The 23,728-nt window shown below is 37.9% G+C and overlaps 1 protein-coding gene across 1 annotated transcript in view; it reads left to right on the top strand.

The window, feature by feature from the left end:
• The window catches only part of pappa2 (pappalysin 2), a 69,915-nt gene that overhangs the window by 30,737 nt on the left and 15,450 nt on the right, over window positions 1-23,728 (top strand). Inside the window, exons 12-24 of the mRNA XM_079243955.1 lie at window positions 1,798-1,926; window positions 2,015-2,100; window positions 7,456-7,652; window positions 9,625-9,738; window positions 11,496-11,631; window positions 11,740-11,914; window positions 12,886-12,951; window positions 13,039-13,135; window positions 13,455-13,632; window positions 19,232-19,445; window positions 20,734-20,902; window positions 22,218-22,350; window positions 23,134-23,255. Of these exons, the coding sequence (XP_079100081.1) occupies window positions 1,798-1,926; window positions 2,015-2,100; window positions 7,456-7,652; window positions 9,625-9,738; window positions 11,496-11,631; window positions 11,740-11,914; window positions 12,886-12,951; window positions 13,039-13,135; window positions 13,455-13,632; window positions 19,232-19,445; window positions 20,734-20,902; window positions 22,218-22,350; window positions 23,134-23,255 (1,816 nt within the window). The remainder of the gene's footprint in view (window positions 1-1,797; window positions 1,927-2,014; window positions 2,101-7,455; window positions 7,653-9,624; window positions 9,739-11,495; window positions 11,632-11,739; window positions 11,915-12,885; window positions 12,952-13,038; window positions 13,136-13,454; window positions 13,633-19,231; window positions 19,446-20,733; window positions 20,903-22,217; window positions 22,351-23,133; window positions 23,256-23,728) is intronic.

Below are 23,728 nucleotides of genomic sequence, written 5' to 3'. Positions count from 1 at the left end.
TGTTTTCTATTAAAAAGACATCTTCACAGGCATAAAGTACGTCTAAATATATATCATTTCTGCTTCTACATACTGTACATTCAGATGATAAGTAGCAACCAGTTGCTCCCGATCAAATGCTCTGAGTTTACTTAACAACTGTAAGCAAAGTATCTGCTCAGAAGTTTCAGAACTTTGGTACTTTTTGGCACATCGGCCCGTGTTCACACTGATTCAACTGGAACCAGGATAGGTTGTCCATGGAAACATACTCCATGGAAACAATGAAGCAAAATAATAAATTTCCTGCAAACTTTTGTATATGTGGTCAACCCATCATCTTCATATGTAAAACACCGGTGGGAGGCAGCTGCAGTGCCTGGTTCAAATGCTGTATTGGGACATTAAGTGAACTTCCCATCAACAAATGCCTGCAAACCTTGAAACCAAATTTCTTCACAACAATATGAGAAACTAATAACAGCATATGTAAAATATTCATACATGTTACTGCTGTTAAATATTGTTCAACAAGTTTATTCAAGGAACAAGGAGTTCCCTTTGTTTTAACACTACTCCCACATTTTGGTTTAGTTTTTGTTGAATAGAAAATGAAGCATTGTGTCACATTGTTGTTAATCTGAGGGGGTCATATACCACATTTTAAGCCCAGTTTTTGGAACTAATCCTTTGTCAAGCAAACATATCCAGACCAGTGAAGGCCAAGTATGGAAAGTGTCCCCTTTAAGACTTGCTCAGGACTTAGTAATAATTTTAAAGCTCAGAATGGAAAAACAGATTTAGTTTTTAAAATATAACTTTACCTAACTTCATTTGTAGAACAAACTGTGGTTTAAAAGAGAAAAGCAGAACAAAGGAGATGCATTCACTGATGTAGCATCAAGATAAGATGGGAAGAGAGAGAATTCACAGCAAATATGCCATGTTGTCATAAGGTTAATGTTCTGAGGATGAGTGGAGCTTTGAGATAAGGAACTGAGCCGCTTATTGTTTATGTCGTGGAAATTGGACTGGCACAAGGTTTGAATATCTGAATGTAGGAAGTGTAAGGTTACTAACCTAATGTCTCAGCTCAGTCGTCGCGTGTCATGATTATCATGTTATTTATCTTCCTGTAATGTGAAGCCTCTGAAGCAGAGGGCAAAGGAGATAAGAACTTGAGGCAGAAAGTTTGAGGACGCAGCTCAATACGCATTCAGCACTAAAACCGGAGAATTGGAAAGCTTTTCCATATTCTTCATTTACTTCTGTGATGCATAATTAATACAGGAAATTTTTAGAGTCTGGACAATTGGACTAACCTCCTGACAATGTGGTTTCACACTAGTAGGATACAAGATGTGGGCTTGGAAAACAGAGACAAGACTCTTTTTATAGTCACACCAAAAGCAGATCAATAGTTCTGACAGTGGAGTCACTAATGTTACACACACTGCCCGATGTGGGGGCTTTAAGGTCAATAGACGCTGCAAGGTCACAGATAAAAATCACTTTGTGTTACTTCCACTTTTGCCTCTGCATTAGATTTAGTGCAAAGGTATTTTGCACAGGGGCAGTAGAGAATACACTGCCTTGTACCAACATGGTAAAAACTAAGCAGGAATTATTGTAAGAGAATTAAATCATAATGCACCAGTCTGGCACCTGTTTCCACCCAATGAGTCACTGCTTATAAAGATTATATGATCAGTTCATACCGCTAAGCTAACAAAATTTAGATCCTTTGAAGATTATAGCAGATGTGTACTCCCCCCCCCAAACAAATCTATTTCTCCTTTCTGTTCTCATCTTCCTCAGCACTGTTAAGCATGGCATCCACTACCAGTATACAATCCAGGTGGAAGCCAATGGTCTCTTCAGCGATCCGTCTCCGCCTCTGCTCTACACACACGGGCAATCATACTGCGGAGATGGTCGCGTTCAGGGGTCTGTGCAGTTTGGTGACTTGTTGCAAATTTATTAGAACAAAGGCATTGAAATGAATGTGATCCTAACTGTGTTCTTCTCTCTGTAGGATAGAGGAATGTGATGACAGGAATTTGTTGGATGGTGATGGTTGCTCTAAGAAATGCCTCAAGGAAATAGGCTTCAATTGTAATGGTGAGTATCACACAGTTTACACACACTTTTGAGCTAAAAAAAAACAAAACAAAAACCCATCAGATTGTGTTGGTTCCTTAAAAATGACCACAACACTTTGTAACGTCTTTCATCAAGCCACTAATTCCGCCGTCTCTTAAATGAAAACATGAGTACATAATCAATGTCGAGTGTAAAAGAGCAGTCCCTAAACAGCCAGAAAGCTCTCATTTGTGCATGCAGCAGCATTAACAATAAAAACAAAACCAAAAAAAAAAAAAATCATGCCTATCAAAATAAATTTACAAGACATAAAAGCTTCTGGCTTTAGTGGATTCCACAGTCCATTAATGGAACATCACAGCAACATAAGAGAAAACAGATGAGCCAGAGGGTAAAAAAAAAGATGTTTTTGTTTTAAATCACAAAACAAAAAAAACTGTTTTACATCAGGCTCACTAATAAACCACACTTTTCAGTCCTCAGTCTCAGAACATGACAGCCATGTTTCTTATTAATTTTATCCGTCTTAAAATTTCAGTTCTTTAAGGACTTGGGAATATTGACTAAAATGTACAGTATCCAGTTTTACTTTATTTGATATCCTTTAAGTTGTATGTTTTTATCATCAACACCTGTGACATTTGGCCAGCTCTTCAGTCAGAGATCGTGACCCGTAGAAATCTGGTTCTGCTGACATTTCTGCCTCTCTGACCCCACAGTTAAGCATTAGAGGCTTCTGATCTCCAGAATGTGCAGGGTTATTTGTGGTATTTCATTATTTTGCATTTTTTCTCGTAAATATATTTCTCTACTTATAAGAACTGAAAGTCAAATGAGAAAGTATGTTCTTCAGGGTTTTGAGGCCCTGACACGAATGCATGATTTGTCTTTTGGAAATAAAAATGATTTATGGTAAAGCTATGTTAATAAACAGGTCATTTGTAGCAGAGTGAGTCATCTGGCAGTTAGAAAAAAATAACTCATTATTAAAGATTTATTCAAATTTTACAGTCATGTAAAAAATGCACTCACTTTTAACTGTGAGGTTTGCGTGCCAGGGCATAATAAAGATTCATCTGCTTTTTACCAGGTCTTAAAATGAATTGAATACAACCTGAGATGAATAACACAACACATTACATCGTCTTATTATTAATCTAAAAAAAACTGGGCCAAAATGTGAAATCATTCTGATAAAAATGATGAGGCAGTTTGCAGAATTCCCACCGGCAGCTAGGACTTGAAATAATCATTTACTGTAAGATGTTAGTTTTCTTTCTGATTTATTGTAGAGGAGTTTTGATCCCCTGTTCCTTGCTGTTGGTTGTTGAGCTTTTCAGCTTTACGATGTTGGGATCATTTGACTTTCAGCTAACACAAACAGATGGCTTCACATTTGATACTTTAACACTTTGGGAAACAGAAGAATTTATAGTCAAGCAAAACAAGCCCAAATCATCACCCCTCCACTGCTGTGCTTGAAAGTCTGTATGATAAGTTTCCGCTGATGTGCTGCATCTAGTTGGTTATCTAGAAACATGGTGCAGTCTGTTATGACCAAAGATCTTCACCTTGTCCTCAGTTCTTCAACTGACACTGCTATGGAAGTCTTGTGGTTTGTTCAGATACAAACCTTTTTTTTTTTTAATGCAAAAATATCTATTCTCGAGAGAAAAGTCTAACAGCTGACGGTCCCTCCAAATCTGCAAAGTATTTCCTTTATTTCCAAGTTTACTGTCATGAACATCAAAATTCAACATGATAACTGAGGTGTGTAGAGTTAGAGATGTAGCCACTGGAGTTTTTTACAGTTTCTCTAAGCATTGCACCGTTGGACCCTGTAGTTAACTGGCTGGGATCACCACCTTTGGGAAGGTTGGCAAGAGTCTTAAATACTGGATATTTCTAAGTGAAAATCGACATTCTCAATATTGTTTGGAAACAGCCTTATAACCTTTTGCAGACTGATGTGCAGCAGTCATAGTGGTCTTTCCTCTTTGGCACTGTTGAATGTTCTAGACCAGCAACCCCTAAAACATATATTTTTTATCAAACTGATGATGATCAATACAATCAAAGGATGGCATTAGTTTTTCACACCCTCTGCATTTTACTATTTGGTTAATTTTTTTGGTTAAAAAAATAAAACCACTGTGATACTTCATGTGCTGCTGCTAATGAGGTCGTATTTGCGTAATTTAAGTCCTTTTAAGCACCAAATCATCTTGATTTGAAGATGTTATCATCTTCTTATATGTAAAACCTTTAAACAGAAAAAGGGTGTATTTCCTTTCTCACATGACTACAGAATAGCAGTCATTTTAAGACCATCCTTGGTTGAAATGCAGTAAAAAGTCCCAAAAGCATGCAGCATAACATGACAAAAGACAAACAAGGATGCCACAGAGAGCGCCTCCTTCATTTATGATTCTGCCACAGGACAACAATGCTTTGTGTCTCCACCACAGCCTGAATCATACAGTCACACCACAACAGAAGCCTTATTACAAGAAGGGAGTGTACCCGAAATAATATGGACGATCCCACAATATCCTCTCATGCAGAAAAAACACTGATCAGCCACAGCATTAAAACCACTGACATGTGAAGCAGATGGCACTGAAGTCCTCTCTTCTGCACTCCTGTATGCTTTCCCCTCTCGTTGAAAGAGTCCAGATGAGAACAGGACCTAGCTTAAATGACACAGGTAATCAGCTTTACTAGTGTGGTGTATTTTTTTTCTTAACATCCTTAAAATTCATGCCCCATATCACCGAAAGCACGCTCAAACATTCCTCCCTTGCCAGAAGCTTTGTGTCATAAATATTCCCTAATAATGCTAAGAAAGTGTGACAGGTCAGATGAAATGAAACTGTGTTGCTTTCTTTTCAGGCTGTGTATTGTTTCCACTGGCAGCTGGAGGGCAGTTATTCATGTGTGCCGTAAAGACTTGTGTTACGAGAGCTTGTTACAGAGCAAAACTTCCATCATCCAGTCAATTTATTTGTCAGAGGGAAACAAGCCCCCCCCCCCTCCGACTCCCACCAGGCCTTGCCATGCCGTGACTGAAGCCATTACATCTCGTTTTACAATAAAACACATCATGACTAGGAAGGAAAACAATTTGGCAAAAATAGGTTTTAACAAATTGCAGCTCTTAAAACCAATTATTCAGTTTTACTTCTTCATAGTCATAGGCCGATGTTTGTTTGGGTTTTCAAGCAACACTTGCTTGACTTGTTTAACCCTTACAATGCCGGATCCTCTTGTGTTTTCTTTCTGTAATTTCTTTCTGTTTTTTTTTTTAAAATTTATTATTTTTCATAGCTTTTATAGATTATAATTGAATCTTTTGTTGCCTGATTAGATAAATGTGAAATTGCACAATGCGGTTACAGCATGGAGATCTGAAATAAAAAACAGGTGTTTAAGATTTTCTGTCAGTTCCTTATTTGTGGAGCTTGATAGATACAGGGCTCAGAGTTAAAATGACTTAATCATTTTCACAGGTGTTGTTAAAGCGGGGGTGGGGTGTTTCTTTGAGTTCATTCAGTGTAGTCCTGCCAAATGAACTTGGGAAGACGGTATGGCATTGAGCTGTCTCGGCCTAACTTACTTTCTTGAAACGTGTTTCCGTTGACTAATTGAAGCCATTTGTGTAGGCCTGCACTGTCTGTTTGTCTGTGTGTACTCTGCAGCTGTCCAGATGTTAACTAGGCCAAACGCATGAAGTTTATGATGTTTACTGTCCTGTTTCTTTTAAGAACTTCTGCATCAGAAGCTGTTTCTCAGGTCATGCTTCTAAACTTTTTTTGTTGTGATACACTGTTGCAGTTGCTCATCATCAACTCCCTAAAGCATGTTGGGGCTTGTTCTGGACACTAAGGAGTCTGATTGAAAAACTTCTATTTAAGTTTTGAAGAAATGTGAAGACTGTTTTCTGCTGGTGAAGACCATAGGAAGTGGCTGAAAAGAAATGTTAGAAAGTGGATTTGCAATTAATGTGGAATAAAGTAATCTGGACTGGGTTTGGTTTGTTGAAGTCATTTCTCGAATCCAGAAGAGCTTATTCTGTTCTGATAGAGTTAGTGGGAGATTGTACTCAATTAGCCTGTAAAAATACTGATATTTTGCAGTCTATAACAAACTTTGAGGGTTGTGAGTCACCTGAGGTGGTCTTCTTCTGTTAGGTGAAAACTTCTCTACTTTGACATGGATGGTCTTTTTCACAACTGGCTTAAAGCCACAGCGTTCTATGTCAAAGATTTAAATTGAAAAAGAGGTACTTCTCTGTGTGGACAGGTTTCTTGTTCATTCAAACCTGCATGCTTCAGTTCTCCATTATATGCCCAATGCACTCCAGGAACAACAACATCTTGTGCAAATTCCATGTTTTTGGGCACCAATTTATTGTTATTAATGTAAGTATGTACCTCTTTGGCCATTAGTTCAACCCATGTGTCATCTATATATCAAAGCCAATGGCTTTGTTTACTTTCTTTTCAAGAAACTAAACCCAAGGTAGTTGACATCACTCAACCTACATTGGATACCATGACCTGCATGAGTAAGAACCTTCACAGGCAAAACAGACATTGCTTCATGTTGATTCAACAACTGGGCGCTGAAGCATCAATATTTTATCCAACTAACATTACAGACCAGCCCCCCCATGTACTTGTACATGTGTTTTTTTTTTAAACTCTTTTTTTTTTATTTGTTTGTTTTTTTTACCTTTAGGAATCAGTTAGTTATCTTATTTACACACAGGATGTTGGAGTTTTCTTTGCCCACTGTTAGTTGTCCCATATTGGAACCATTAAGCCCAGTTTTATGGATAGTTTTACTTCCCTTCCCTTATGATTAATGTCTTTTTAGAATTAGTAACTTGGGAAGAATCTCAATTCTAAATATAGTAGGAGACACAGTTATAGAAAACAGTGCTTTTGTTTTCTTTGAGACTTGGAAGAAGTTTTGATAATTGCTTTGACAGCTCTTTGTAACACGTAATGTTTCTGTTGTAAACATGGTGACCTATCAAGGCTCCGCTGAAGCTTCTTTTACATTTAAGTTTATTAATATCACAAATTCAATAAAATCTTTGATAAGTAATTGAAGTCAAGGGTCATTCCTTACAAGAATTTACAGTCTGTTGACAGTACAGGGAGTCAGATTTGGTTGAGCTGACGTGGCAAACATTAGAAGTTGCCAAGGAAAATACAGAATGGATTTGCTCACATTTGGTTCACTGACAAATAGAATTGGATGATCGTCTAACAGTGGGGGATGAGTGTACACCTTGCCAGATTAAGAAACCTGGCTTTATATTCTTTCATAAATCCTCCTCTGTCATTCCTGTCCTTGTCTCCTAAGGTGAACCTAGTCAGTGTTATGTTTTTGATGGTGACGGTGTGTGTGAGGACTTTGAGCGGAGCTCCAGTGTTCGAGACTGTGGTTTCTTCACACCTTTGGGCTATACAGATCAGTGGGCAGCCACTGCCACTGCTTCTCACCAGGACCCCAACCACTGCCCTGCCCATGCTGCTACAGGGGAGCCATCATTTACCAAGGTATGAAACATGAAGGAATGAGGCTTTCATGTATTACACTCATTTGTTCACAAAAAAAAGTGTTAAAAACTAAAGTCAAGTCTTAAAAAGCATGGAACTCTAAGAATATAGTTTGGGTATTTTCCAGATCGGAGGGAAGAAAACATTTGGTGCCTCCAAGCTATTGCTGAAATCTTAAGAGAAGTGTGATAATCCAAGAATGTCTTGCTGAAACATTCAAAACATTGAACATCCTTCAATTTTGATATATTATCTATGGGATAATCCATAGATAATATATCAAAATTGAAGGATCCACAATGATTTAATCTTTTTAATGGCCATTGCTAACAATTTACAAGAGCATGAGTTCCATGAGTTATGGTGCCGCAGGTGGTACAGTTTCTCACAAATAACAATCTTTACATTTAAGTCCCATTCAGACCTCATTCATATATTTAAATGTCATTAGACAAGACACCAAACCCTAGGTTGCTCCCCAAAGATACAGTTGTAGTTGTCATTAAAGTGAAAACAAAAAAGTATTCACTAAACCCTAGGTGCATGTCACAGGAAACCCCAGACCTATCTCATACAAACTTGATTGTATCTTAAAATACATCACTGTTTTGAAAAGATAAACATAATTTTGCATTAAATTAAAAGTTTGAATTGATAAAGAAACAAGAAATAAAATGAAAAGCTCTTGTTTACCAGGAAACCCCAACTTCTCATATGATTACACACAGATGTGTCACCTCCTGCTGTCCACTTAAGAGAATGCATTGCAAAGTAATTTTTTTGTACTTTTTAAACCTGGAGCTTGCATCTCTTCTGGAGCAGGAAGCTAGAAACAGACAGGAGGTGTTTTGTCTAGAAGACAAGGATGTGACCTAAATCTTTATGGCTTTGATTCAGTGTTTACCTTTAAGCAAAACAGATGATATGCATATATAAATTCTTTTTTCCACTGATTTTTATTTATTTATTTTTTTCTGATTTTATGTTAATTTTATTGATAAATCCTCAATAAAATCTGATAACAAGGTTATTCTGGGAAAAAAAGGAATTATTTATATTGCCTTCTTTCGGCCTTCATGCTAAAGGCCCGTTGTTTGGATATTAGCAGACAAAAAGTCAAAACAAAAACTTCCTTCATATCTTTGTCTCAGGAAATGGAACATATGCAGTTTGCAGATAAAACAAATAAAAAAAACAGTTACAGTGGCTGAAAAAGAACTGAAACACTTTAGGGGGAATGTAAATATCACTTTGGATTGGTTCAGCTTCAGCTCTACACTTCTATCAAATCACAAAATGTTATATAACCATTATCTCTGCAAAGGCCATCTTAGATAAAATGGAGCAGGAAAAATTGAGACATTTAGTTCAAATCTTTCAGATGAGGTCTCCAAAATGGTAACTTTGGTACAGTTTGGCATTCAGCAGCCTCCCCCAGCCTATTGTTAACAACCTTCCCTGCACTGTTGAGTTTGAGATTGCATCACAGCTAAGCAACTGATAAGGAAGTGAAATATTTTGGTTGCTTTGTCAATGACAACACAGAGTAAATCCTCATCCTTTTAAAAATAATTCATTTAAATCATTTTCCACCTATAACAAAATAAAAAGTCTACAGCCTCGCAAAGCCTCAGAGGTTCAGTGTTACTTCAAAGCCAAGTTCTGTTAAAGTTTCAGTCATGAATTCATATCAGCTCTGCTCTTCTGCATAAATGTCACTTTGGAAATAAAACCCAAAAAAGTCAGGTGTACAGATAAATCTGCTTTATCATTCTCATATACAGAAAGCAAAACAAAATAAGTTTTTAAAGGTAGCACATGTGCATGAACAGCTAAGCCAAGGACGCTTATTTAGCACATCTTTACATATGCACAAGATCCATTTACTGATTCACCCTTACATGTGTCCATACATGTCATGTGGTGTGGAACTACATTTTAGCAATTTAATTCTTTTGTCTTTTGTGTGAAGCTCTGCAGGTATCATCATTTGGAGGTGAATGACGGAGCGCTCACTGATGCCTGGTTTCCGTGCACAGCCCAGTCTGACACAAATAATGGTCTGGAACATTCATTTTGGCTAAAGGTATAATATATATATATATATATATATATATTTATATATATATACATATATATAATATATGTATATATATGTGTGTGTGTGTGTGTGTGTGTTTGCATGGATATCGTGTCCGTTTTCTCCTCCACTGAGTGACTGTGGGTGGCTCCTCTGTTTTTAACAGCTCCCAACACTTTCCAGTTTTTCTTTAAAAAGGGTAGAAGGGGCCTCCCATAAGACGGCTGGCTCAAAGCTACACACACACACACACACACACACACAAACACGCACATTCCTAACTTTCAAAAAATTACATGATTCATACAATGCAATGACAACTATAATGACTTATGTTCCAGGTCAGTGGTGATTTGTGAGATGTAATGATCTGTGGATGATTACAAACCACAATAACACTACTTATCCTTTATTTACATTTTATGTCTTTATTTTTCACCTGGTGGTCACTAATCATCTGAGTCTTTAAATAGCAGTCACTGCCAGTGTATTTATAGTAGGAGACTAAGTAAATAATATAAATATACCCATCATTCATAATTAGATACTTTAAAAGGCTTGTATGTTTTTAAAATACTGAAGGAATCTCAAAAAAAGATCTCTTTGTCAAAAGTAATTCATAAGTCATAATTATATTGGCTTTATATAAAGCAGGCCAACAGGACATGAATCTTAATACTTCACAAATGAGACACATAAATATACACTATTAAGCAATTGTTTTCATATAATTAGAAAGACATTTTTTAAATGAAATCAAATTTGCACTTGTTGATTGAGGCCGACTGAGTCACCTGCTCAGTCGTCTTGCTTATCTTTGCAGCTCCACCACGAGCCAGAAGTGCCTGACATAGACGTCCTGATTCATGCACAGAGCTGAACTTGGATCAGGCTTTCCACTCCAGACCTGCGTCTGCTTCTCATATTTTGTGTTTTAGCTATTATTTAATCTTTCCACAGTCACAGTGTAGGCCACAGACTAAGTGTAGGCCAGCTGTCAGTTTGACTGATGGCTTCACAACCTTGTCTGTCATTCTCTGGATCAAAGGCTTGCACATTCTCGTTTGTTTTTTCATCATTTCCACTTCTTTGCAGAATGACTCATCTTTTCATGCCGTGCTCTCTTTATCAGACATATCCCTGCAACCTCTCTGAAACACTCCCTGAAGACTCTCTCAATGTCTGAAAAGACTTCATTACAACATTCACATCTGCCAGAGCTCTCCCAAACATCTCTTTTCTTTAGGTGTTGTGTCTCGAGGAGCTCTCCTGTGTACTTAAATATCTAGTCTCGCTCTGTCTGAAAAGCCCTCCTGAGCCATCCATTCATAATCATCCCTGCTGTATTGAAGGCAGCTGTCTAATTTAACAGTTGTTTGTGTGGAAGTGCTTTCTCCCTTTTTTTTCCCCCCTTTTAACATGTCTTTCAAGTGAGTCATTTTATCCTCTGAAAATGAAACACACACAGTCCTAACTTGGCAAGTGGCTTAGAACTTAGTAGTTCCCTCAGAGAGAAATTGACTGAAGACAGTTTAAGTCATAGCAGCGTCGCTGTATTTTAGCTGTTGTTTTTCTGTAGTTTCTGCATCATAAGTCACCTTTACCTAACCGGTATGGTTGCTACACATAGACATAATTTCTTTTTTAATGAGCAGATCCGGTGCGTTTTGGTCCTCATGTAGAAACCTGGTGGGCTCACTGGAGAAATGCTGATTAATCCTTCAGAGTTTTTGTACTGTAACTATTATTATATGATGAAACAGGTTGGATTTGTCCATCCTGGAGTGGCGGCCTCTGTGATGGTGTACTTGGCCTCGGATGGTTCATGGTCTGGGGAACAGTGTCGGAGGACAGTCACCATCCTGCTATCTGATGCTAACGGCAAGAACCACTCACTAGGTGAGTGTTTGGATTCAGAGTCAATGCATTTATGTTTGTGCTGTTTTATAGTCCCTTTGACTTACATACAGTGTTTGTGATGCATCTGAAATCCTTCCATATATCCAGGCACACACGACCTCTCATGCCACAGAAACCCATTGGTGGTGAACGTGACCCATGACCTCTCTCAGCCGTTCTTCCTCACTTGTTCTGTTATCTTCCTCTTCTCCTCTCCGTCCGTGGCAGTCAGAGGGGTGGCTCTGAGGACCTCCTGCCACTTCAGCACCTTCGCCCTGACCGGGTGCGCATCAGAGGGTGGGCTCTCCCACAACTACCTACTAAAAGCACACACACCCACACACTGAACTGTTTCATCCACAACTCAGGGCTCATTCAAAATCAGCCTTTTTGATTCGAATCCGAGTCCGTTTGCTCGGAAAGTCCGCTTCGTGTGGGGAAATGTAAAAGCGCCGAACAAATTCTTTTTCAGACCAAAGAAGCAGACTCTATCCGCCTACAAACGCAGGACCGAGTCCATTTCAAGCAAACAAAGTACAGGAAGTGGACTGCAAAAAAGTTGCTAGCATTGCATTGTGGGTAAATACATAGCGATGGTGTGAAGGGTCCTCTACCTCGTCTGTTGTTCATACTGCGTCCATTGTTGCGTTGCATAAGACAAAAAAAAAAAAAAAAACCCAAACAGCAATAATTTCGTCTCCATGTTTAGCTTGCAAGGGGACTTTTCTTCTTCATGTGAGTCTGGTTCTCTGTTTTGCTAAATTCTAGTGCAGCGCCATCTTTGGTGAGAATTGGGATATACTATTCTAATGATTTGGCTTGTTTGACCAAAGAACAGTGTGACACGATCTAGTCCACATGGATACACCCCCCCCTACAACTGAGTCTCTAATTGGACAGAGTTTAGCAAACCTTCCTGATGTGAATAAACCTTTAGAAGAGCAGTCAAAAGTAAAACTGTAGAACTGCACATTAGTGCAGATGATTTAATATTGTTCTCATTTATGTAAAAGAAATGTGGAAATATGTTTGGACACACTTTTCTGTTGAGTTAAATGGGAAACTGTCCAAATATTTACTAGTTCTATATTATATATTACCAGGCTGGGTTTAAAAATGAGACATTGTGAAACCCACATGTATAAGTTATCTAATTTTTTTTAACAGTTGATCAGTTTAGGCTTACTTTTATGTCTTTCGCCGCCTCTCATTCCTCCATTTCTCTCTTTTCTCCTCCCTCTACATCTGCAACAGCTGTTTGCGGCAGCCGTGTCAGATGGACAGCTGCAGTCCGCCGCAGATAGAGCATGCCTCTGTCAGGTAAGCTCTCTGGCATGAAACAATGAGCTTTTACAAAGTTGAAACTGCAAACAAAAGAGCGATCTATATATCAGTGTGTCTCTGTAGGTGTACAGGAGGAGGGGAGACCTCTCGCTGCTCTGTTCATTGTAACCGTGGTTACAGTATCACTGTCCTCAGTGGCAGGGGGACTCAACCCCATCAGGTAGACTGGATCTTGTACTATGAGCTACATCTGTAAAATTACACAACTTTAAGACTGTTAACTCATTTGTTTTATTTATTCACACAGACACCAGAAAGTATCAAACATTCACGGATGTGAGATTTGCAGTTTTGTGGTGCAGCCATTGTTTGTTTGTTGTTGTTTGTGGTGCCTTTCCAGTTTTACCATGGCTGTAGAAAGTTGCACACCCCGCAGTTAACAATCACCAAATTCTTTGAATATGATGGGTTTTTTTTCCATTAACTGTGGCAAAATCACATCTTTTCCTGTCTTGTGTGTTTTTCTGTTCCACCTCCAGAGAGCGACAGAACTGGAGTGTTTTCATGGTTCATGGGACCGGAAGGTGAGCTGTCAGCCTGTGGACTGTGGCCTCCCTGATCAGTCTCACGTCTATCACGCTATATTCAGCTGCCCCCTGGGGACCACCTTCGGCAAACATTGTTCTTTCACCTGTGGCTCGCCGGCCATATTACAGGGTAAATCACAGATTCATTCAACCTTCTTTTCCAGAAACACTGTCACGCAACTCACCTTTATCTAAGAGCTGGATTCCTCTGACTGACAGGAAAAAAAAAAGACTTGAGCTTAATTAGGATACAAAGTCACGTTGTACTTGTTATGAAGACATTCCAGTTTGTGCAGCCTCAGCTCTGTCAGTCAGAAACAGTCTGAATTACAGTGGGGGAAAAACAAAAGCTATGGGCCACATCTGCTACAGCTGCACACTGTAGCAAATATGATGTGAACAATGATTACAAATTGCTACATATTACTGTAACATCAGTTCTCTTTACACCAGTATCTGTAGTATTGCAGAACAACAAGGCCTATACCATACATTGGTTATTGTGTACAAAAATATTTTACAAGCAATAAATAAAATGCAGAAAAGAGCAATTATTCATCCATTATCTGAGCCGCTTAGTCCGATTAAGGGTTGCGGGGGAGCTGGGGCCTATCCCAGCAGTCTTTGGGTGAAAGGCAGGGTACACCCTGGATAGGTCGCCGGTTCATCGCAAGGCGAACACGAAGAGACAAAAACGCTCACACTCACTCCCATGGGCAACTTAGAGTAACCAATAAACCTAAAGTGTATGTCTTTGGATGGTGAAAGGAAGCCAGAGTACCTGGAGAGAACTCATGTGGACATGGGGGGGAACATGCAAACTCCACACAGAAAGGCCACTGTTTAAGAACCCCCCCCCAGCAGAGGATTGAACAAGCAACCTTTCTTGCTGTGAGGCCACAGTGCTAACCACTATGCCACCATGCAGCCCCCCCCCCAAAAAAAAGAACATTTAAATTGATTTAAAAAATGCAGGATATAAAGATCATACAAATGAACGATTACTAAAAATGGAAGCTCTAAAATTTCTAGATATAAGTTTAAAACATCCCCAAATAATATTCTGAGCATAAAATAATTTACCAGCAATAGGAGGGGATTATGGTTTACTAGGAAAGCTGAATTTAAAAATGCAGCATTTCAGAACAACTTTAAGAAGTAAGTGTGTAAATTAATTGAAGGAAAGTAAAAACATATACCAGGTTAAGACAAGGTACAAAATGCAGTTATAAATAAATATAACCTCGAAGTACAACGGTTTAACAAAGGATGGTGATGTAATAGTATTCAAAAACAGCAATATTTTGTGGAAATATTTATTTTTTGTTGTGAAGTGGGAAATTTAAGTAATATAGTAGGGTTGGAGCATTACAACATATAATAGAAATGGAGTAGGGTTATATAAGTGTGTACTTCTGCCTACTCCTTTGCAAACATGAGTTGCAAAGATGGAAATATTGCAAATGAAGCAAAATGTTTGAAATTATCATTGAAATGAAAACATTGAAATTTTGGAAACTTTTTGCAACTTCCCGAAGGTACCAAATGAAATACTGAACAACTCTGGAAGCTTCTTTTTTGTTTTGTTTTACCCCAGAATTTAAGCCAGAAACAGTGGTTTGAAATGTTTAATCCTAATAGAAATATATATGAACAATATTACTTCCCCCCGGCTTCCCTCCACCACTTGCATCGGAACCATCCTGAACAAATAATGCCTGCTGCACACATAATTGTGCAGTTCACAAAAATACTCCATACTCACCGGTGCAGCTGTAACAAATTTTGATAATAACACCAACACAGTTTTTAAATAGCATATAAAATGTGCAATGCCATGCTGAGGATTAATTATGTTTTATAAGAACCTGCAAACATTGTTAAAATTTTGGGGTGTTATGATTGTTCATGCAACAGTCATGCTTCATGTGGGGCAATACAGGCATGAAAACTATTACCTCTGGCGAAAGTTGAGGTCTGATCCTCCTCGTGATTGTACAAAACCCATAAAGTAAACCAGATTGTTTCCTGGGACATAAATCAATCTATGATCCAGAACTATATGTTTAATGTTCTCTTTAGCTCAAAATAGCTAAAACCTAATGTAGCTGGATGTACACTTTGACACTTGTGAGAAAAATAATATTTAGGTTACTGAATTACTATTAATTAAGGCAAGATTACATCTTGACTCATTTTCATAGCACACTATGATTTATGATTGTACATTCCTGGAGTCATCATTGGCCAGCAGCATCCCAGGTTTGAGAAATTGCTCTTCACAACATTTGATGTTTTCCAGCGCAGATCATCACGTGAAAACTACATTTTTCTTTATGGACAAATAGATACTAACACAGACAAGATAAAATTTGAAAACTAAATTAGTCTTTCCTAGGAGGCGCCAAAGTTTAGCAGTTATTGACTTGTGCCAACACTTTTAATCTTAGATCAAAGTGCATGAAACTGATATGTTTTCCCTGAAGTTTATGTATTTGCCATGCCTACGTAGATATAGTGGTATTTTTCTGTGTTGGGCTAATAACTTGAATTCTGTGTTTTCATGTGTGTTATATACAGCGTTAGTTTGGATCCAAGGATGCAAGAATTTAACAAACCCCATTTTGTTTTGCATGGATCCCATTCATCAGATACTCCTGATTCATCCGCATACAGCCATATAGTCTCCCAGGTCCATCCAATTCCTGCACAATGACATCAACCACCTCCTCAATGCCCATACTGTTTGCTTTTCAAAATCTGTATTTTTAGCAGATGAATTACAAACTAATGATGTTGAGCTTAAATGCTTCAAATGACTGTATATCATTGCAATTCAGCTCAAGATTATAATAAAATAAAATTCAGTCTAAATATTTCCATATTGCATCGCACGTTATGGCAATATGGAACCTTGACTAATAATAACAGATCCCTAATTTGTGGCCACAGTTTAGATATCACATTTCCATGCGTGCTAACTCATGGCCACAACTTAATTGTCGCGTTCCAACACTTTAGAAACACACGAACCGGCTGCAATGTTTTTGCCCCAAATATCACAAAATGGGCTTCATAAGTTTGTGCTGTCAGGAGACTGACTGTGGTTGTTACAAACAACCAAAAATAACTTTTTTTTCTTTAACTAAACAGGAAAACACAGAAAGCCAACTAAGATAAAAATCCCCTTCACACACTCAAAGTTAAACTGCATAAAAAACATTTACAATGATTTCCAAGTTATTCTAAATGTGAGGTTTTAGTAAATAAAACATTTGGGTTTCAGAATTTCTCTGGAATATATTGACTGTCTGTATTAACCACTGATAACATCTCAGACAGACAGGTTTGAGCGATCATTATAGGTGAGCTTAACTTTACTTCAGAAGGTTGTTTCACATTATTAATCAAGTCACAGTTTCCATGCAGTAAGGGGAGAAATGAGGATTGTACAAATGAAAAATAGTGCAATGTCTGGTGAAAGGAATGAAAAGTTGGACATTTTACAGAAACTTAATGCAGATGATTGCACTGTTTATGTGTATTATTAGAGAGCAGATGCAGAGAAATGCGTATCAAGGAAAGTCTCCATCAGGCAAATTGTATTAAGAGAGCAGCTGCTAAAAGGTCCTTGAAGAGCAGCAAGCAGGTATTTGAAGCTGCTGGTGCTTGTGGAAAGTGTCCATCCATGACACAAAAAGGAACTTTTGTTGTGTACTTAGAAAATACTTGGAAGAAAAATGTTCAGGCACCAGGAACCATCCAGACCTCCATCCATCTTGTAATGAGTTACCCTGAGGATCCGTAATTCAGCCACACACAGGGAGTTCGGGACAAATGACCAGTTTATTGGTGAAGGAGTATGAACAGAAGATCAGTCCGGGGGAGTGGTCTGCAGAAGAAACCAGGCAACAGCTGGGAGGTAAACAGGATGGCAAAATACTCGTCCAGGCAAAGACAAGGCTCAGAGATCCAAAGACAGGCAGGGTTGGTAACCAGAAGATCCGAAAGGTAGCGGTGTCCGTCGAGGGCAAGGCAAGGAGGGTAATCCAGGGGCATGAAGCAGAGGGTCGGCAACTGAGGATCAATCCGTAGAACGCTGGAACAAAACTAGACATAGGTCTGATTATTATCTGGCAGAAAAGGAGGGATTGGAGGGAGCTTAAGTAGGCAGTGAGAAAAAAGGAAACCAGGTGAACTGAATGAGGTAGCAGAGGCAATTAGGAAGCCAGCAGGTGGATCGAGTAATCAATGATGAGCGCCAGGAGATCAGGGTGGCAAAAACATGACACATCTGAACCATCCAGTGTAGACGGATGGAGGTCTGGATGGTTGCTGGATAGCCATTACGTTCCAACAAGACTACAATATTAACAAGCTGGAGATGGATTGATGTTGATGAAAGATTAAATCTTTGATTACTTCCATCCATTAAGTACATGTATAACAACACAGACTACACATGCACTGAAAACTTTGCTGGTACCATTACCTTGAAAGCTACTGAAACCATATGAACATACTCCTCTGTACTAAACAGGTTGTTGTATTTTGCAGGATCTACTGTTATGTTGCCTGTGGCAACAAAACCAAATGGAAAGTTCGTTTTGGGCTAACTTAGGCGGTATACTTTAAGTATTCGTCAAGAAGAAAGCTGGAAACTTCAGTGCACCCTTTAAAATCTTTCTCCTTTTTGAGCTCCCTCCTCCTGGTGCACATGCATGGTGCTGCATTTTTGTCACTGGAAAAACATGTTCTTACTCAGCATTTATGCTCTTTGTCCCTTACCGGCAGCTGTAGTTTCAAGATGTCAGACTTCCCTATCGGTTAATTTGTCATATGTGCAACCAAATCTAAAATTTGTAGCTTATAAGAATGCGTCATATTTTCAGAGGACATCCTAGTAGACCAGTGATAACACATATATAAATGCACACATTTATTTTGACCAGAAAACAACAGAAAATGTTACACAATTTTCCTTCAAAAGGAAGATCCATGAGAGCGGATAACTTCAAATGAGAATAAGGTTGAAACTATCCATTAACTTCCAAGTTCAATGTGTGGGAGAGTTGTTAGGTTGATACCAAAGTAGGACTGACATATGAACATGAAAATGGATTGGTGAAAATATTTCTTAGATTTGTTCAAAGAAAAAAAATCCCTTGTTCAATACAAAAAATAAGAGAGGTGAACATTTAGTTCCTAAATCCATGCTTTGAAACAAAAATCTTGATTATTATATAACAAAATACAAACTTTAAGAACTAAAAACAAAATCAATAAAAATCTGACATTTATATTGATTTTCTGGGGAAACTGAAAAAAAAACCCAACAAACCAACCAAAACCCAAACAACGTCTGCTTGATAATTTGGACTCTAACAGACACATGTGGCTTAACATGTAGCTTATCAATTACAGTTAAAACCTTGTGATTCCCTGAACAATTTACTTTACAAGTTAAGTAAAATGTCTGACAACGTCTTGTAAATAATATGCCTGAAGTTACTCGTTCTGAATTTTTCGACAGTTTTCATAGTCATTCAACACAAGGGAGAAAGTCTGGAGAGGTCATTGAACAATATCAAGACTTAAAACCATTTTGATGAAGCATATTTTTCTATCTTCCACAACTGTACAGCTCTACCTCTTCCTGGCCCCATGTTTGATTACAATCATCCTGTTCCCCTGTTCTTTCTTCTCCCTCTGGGTTTCTCACCCCTCAGGTGACAGTGATCGGTTGGAGTGTTTGGAGGACGGGCTGTGGTCTTTCCCAGAGGCTTACTGCAAGATTGAGTGTCCAGAGGCTCCAAACATACCCAATGCCAAACTGCTAACTGCAAACTGTCTGGCTTCCGGGCATGATGTTGGCTCTGTCTGCCGTTACAAATGCAACCCAGGCTTCTATGTGAACGGGAGCCTCAAAGAGATGACACCAAGGTATAGCTACTTCCTAAACTCTGTAGATAATACATGTGGGGTTTGAGAAGCATACGGTAGTGGTATCATCCATAATTGATTGCCTACATGTGTTCTGATCTACTGCTTATTTCTCAACAAGAAAACTGATTATTTCAGGCATTTGTTTCTTTAATGAACAAGTAACCTTGTAGGTTCCTTTAAATACTATTTTGTGTTGACAGGAGACCAAAGTAAATGGTGTTTAATTATGCATGCCTCCCTGCGTAATGGAGGAAATTCCTTCTTTCCTTGATTTTACAAGATTCCCATTGTACACTGCTTAATAGAATTAGGATCTTTGATTTTGTTATTTTATACAGCACTATAACAATGCATCACATGAAGAACCAAACCCCCGAAGGGCAGAGTCTTAAATATCAATGGGTTACGTTTAAAGAGGTATTTCTCGTCCTGTCTGCAACAAAACTATTTTCAGTTATGGAACAAACTCCCATTACGGTCCAATAAAATATGTACTGCTGCTATCTTGGCTTCGCCATTGGTATGCCAGTTGTGTTCACTGACTAACTGCTCATTACTGAACACAATTCACATGTTAGTAATGAGATGTGGGTTTCCAAACAGGAGACACAGCTTCTGGGATTTATATCCTTCAAATAAGTAAACGCTCACATTCTTCACACATTTTGTGGTTCAGTTCATGTGCAACATATCTGCTCCACCTAACAAGCTGATATGTACTGCCAAAAAAGCAAGTGGAAATACATAACTTTTATAGATTTGTATTTCTATTCAGCAAAGTGAAAAACACTTTATTTAAAGATCTCTTTGGAGTTGGGTGTCTTTATGAGTTACACCTTCTCAAACATATGTGTAAACATTTTAATGACCCCTGATGCTTTATTAGTCCAACATGTGAAAGTGAACAACAGCAGCTATTAAAGAGCCTTGAACAGGCTATTTACTCTTACCTTTGACACGTGTAGCCATATAAATACATATTATGACACATACCTTTGCCTTTACACACTACATCATCTCTTTAATAGAGAGGAGGCACCCAATGGTTTTGTTTTCCTTTTGCTTTTTTTTTTTGTTGTTGAAACATTGATTGGAAAGTGTTGGGAATCATGATAAACATCGTCACATCTTTATGAACTAAATGGCGAAACATGCAACACAGTCATATTTGCAGAGCATTCTCAGGTATAAATGAAAAACAGCTCTTGAGTTTTTACATAAACTGTAGCAAACCATGGGAAAGTTATCTCATACAGATGTGTGTCTTTAATCCTGCTGTCTGTAGGAAGTACTTCAAGTTAGAATGCCTGGAGGGAGGGCAGTGGGAAGAAAGTGGGTGTGAGCCAATATCCTGCCCGCCACTACCTGATGTATTTCACGGCATGTACACCTGCACCAACGGCCTCCACTATGACACCGTCTGCACTCTTCAGTGTTTGAATACTTCAGAAAATGTAAGCACAGTCATGTTACGTTTAATCTGGTTTGTAGACAAGTTAAACAGTTGTAGATGCCATTTTAAAAGAAGCTAATTCTACATTCATGTAAAGTTTGTTGTTCTGTCATACTGGATGCATACAAAGTCATACTACACATTTTAGAATGTAATAAAACATCCTCTAGTTGTTAACAAGTCTTAACAACTCGCCATTAACTAAATGTAAAAATAATGTGTTGAAAACTTAATTACAGTACAGTTACATGGATTGTAAAGTCAACTTGATTATTTAATTTTTCCAGCTATTCTATTGTAGATTTGTTGATTGTCATGTTGCACAACCCAGTTTCATAGAACCTTTACCAGCAGTCTGAGCTACACTTAGAATGAGAAGACATTGCTTGCCACGCGACCTATTGAAAATATTCATTTCTGAAGAGTACCTCACATGGTTATGCATTTTTCTTTTAAAATGTTTTTTGCTGTTTAGTATGTTTGATCTCTCGCTCTAGCTTTTTTAAAAAAATTTAATTTCAAACATGCTAGTTTGGACTCACTAAATAACGACAGACCAACGTGGAATGTCTGTACTGCTGATGTAGTTTTTTATTAGCTTCCAGTTTGGTTTTACAGCACGTCTCTGGTGAGCGCATGTGCAGGAGACTACTTGATGTCAGTTACAGCTTTAGTTGCAGCTTTGGTAATGTCTGTTACAATTGCTGAATCTTAAGTGATAATTAAGGACTCTGCTTTTAGTTTTACTCTGCTCATATTTTTCTAATCAATGGCAAAGCTAACTTGTGGCGTACCACAGGGCATAGTCCTTGGGCTTTTTCAATTCTCTGTTTAAATGCTATCCCCTGACCATTTTATTCAAAGTCGTAATATGCATTACCATTGCTATGCTGATGATACGCTGCTGTCGATGCTGATATAACTTATAGATATCAGCAACCTTGCTAAACAAAACTGTTTTTCTCAAAATTTCTGTATGTCCCTAAATTTTTGGTTTCCCAAATTCTTCACGTCATGCTGATTCTAATCTTGGTAGTTTTTCAAGTTACCTCACCCTTGAATTCATAAGTATTATTTAGATCTAACTTTGGTTAGATCTAAATAATACTTATGCACAATAATGCACAAGTCAAGTCAAAGTCCTACAATGTGATATTCTATAAAGCACTTACAGAGCAATGCTTTATTTGCGCCATGTCTAATCCATAAAGTGTAAACTGTAACAAACTTTATCAGACTGGCCTTGATTTGTGGATGAATATATTATCTAAAACTTAGCTTGATGACAGTGATTTAACATTTGTGTGCGTTTCCAGAGAGAAATTCGCTGCACCAAGAATGGGAAGTGGACAGCAGAGTTTATTATGTGCTCCACACTCCAGGGATCCTGCTCTGCTCCTCAAGATCTCAACTCTGTGGAGTACAGCTGTGACCAGGACATGAATATCGGTGAGTCAACCTCTTTTTAGGCATCCAAATTATACTTTCATCTCACTGACAGGAAAAGAAAAAACCATTGACCATCACATGATTTTCTTTGGATTATGTCATTAGATCAACTTGATTAAACAGACAAAATATATACGATGTAGATTTGATGAATCAAGCATCTTATATAAATGTAATCCCCATGTCTTAATAAATTTGATCAATTTTTTCATAATAAGAATATCAGATGAGTGTTCAGAGGGAAACAATAAATTATTTTATTTTAATGTGTGACTCCTCGTGGCTTCAAATCCATCCTGAGTTCCTCCAACAGCTCCAAAACACTGGATAAGCAATATGTTTTAAGGATTGTTTCTTTGTATATCCCCAAAATATTTACACAAGGGTCAAAAACATTCAACAATTCAATCTGTTGATTTTGTTATTATGTTTATTTATTCATGTATATAACGCATTTAGTCGAGGAACCTTTTTATCAGAACACAATTTCCTGGCATGTCGATTACACCAATGCACACTACTTCCGCTACTAACTTAGCCGCATTGGCGCTATATTTAGCGATGTTTGAGACCCTTCAGTGAGTTTATTTAAAGAGAAAAGAAGCATCAGCATATATATATATATATATATATATATATATATATATATATATATATATATATATATATATACATATATGAAATGTATTTCTTTTAATTTTTTTTCAGTGACGCATATGAACACATACAATCAAGAACCTTTGTTGTTTGTCCTAAGTGGCTTTTTCTTCCTGTTCTTTGCAGGTGCTGTGTGCTACCCAACGTGCATTGTTGATGTGGATATGGATCTTCATGATCCCGTGGTTTTTCCCACTAACACAACAGCTGACACTCTTAAGCACTGGATGCTGCCCACAACAGTTCAGGTTAGACTCCTCAATAGACCAGCGTAATAAAATTTCTCATAAAATGCTTGTTTACTGTTTCTCAAATTCTAATTTTCTTCATGGGTAACTCCAATTATTTTGTATTACAATAATGTTTTGGATTTGAGAAGGGTTTCAACAACTTAAACTGTTTTTTTTTTTTATAATGTCAATGCTAGAATTTATCATAACTTTAACGCCATTAGTCACTCAGCCTCCAAACACTGGAGATGTACCATCATGCAAACTAACATCTTTCCCTCTTTGTAAGACATGATCAGGGTTTATCAGTTTGTTTTTACCACACTCAGCATGGGAGTAGACTTTATCTCTCACAACAAACTGCTCTAATGTCATCACATGTTTGGCATTTCTTTTTAACTGATTTATTGCCAACAGATTTACAAGGGGTGCAAAACCAGTACACATTAACGTCTATGAGGTCCCCTTCAACAAAAATCTAGAAACAGGAG

Source organism: Telmatherina bonti (genome assembly GCF_933228915.1).
Source record: "Telmatherina bonti genome assembly, chromosome: 7".
In the NCBI taxonomy this organism is placed as follows: Eukaryota; Metazoa; Chordata; class Actinopteri; order Atheriniformes; family Telmatherinidae; genus Telmatherina; species Telmatherina bonti.
Note: the sequence above shows the minus strand (reverse complement) of the source record. Positions and strands in the feature narration are given on the sequence as shown.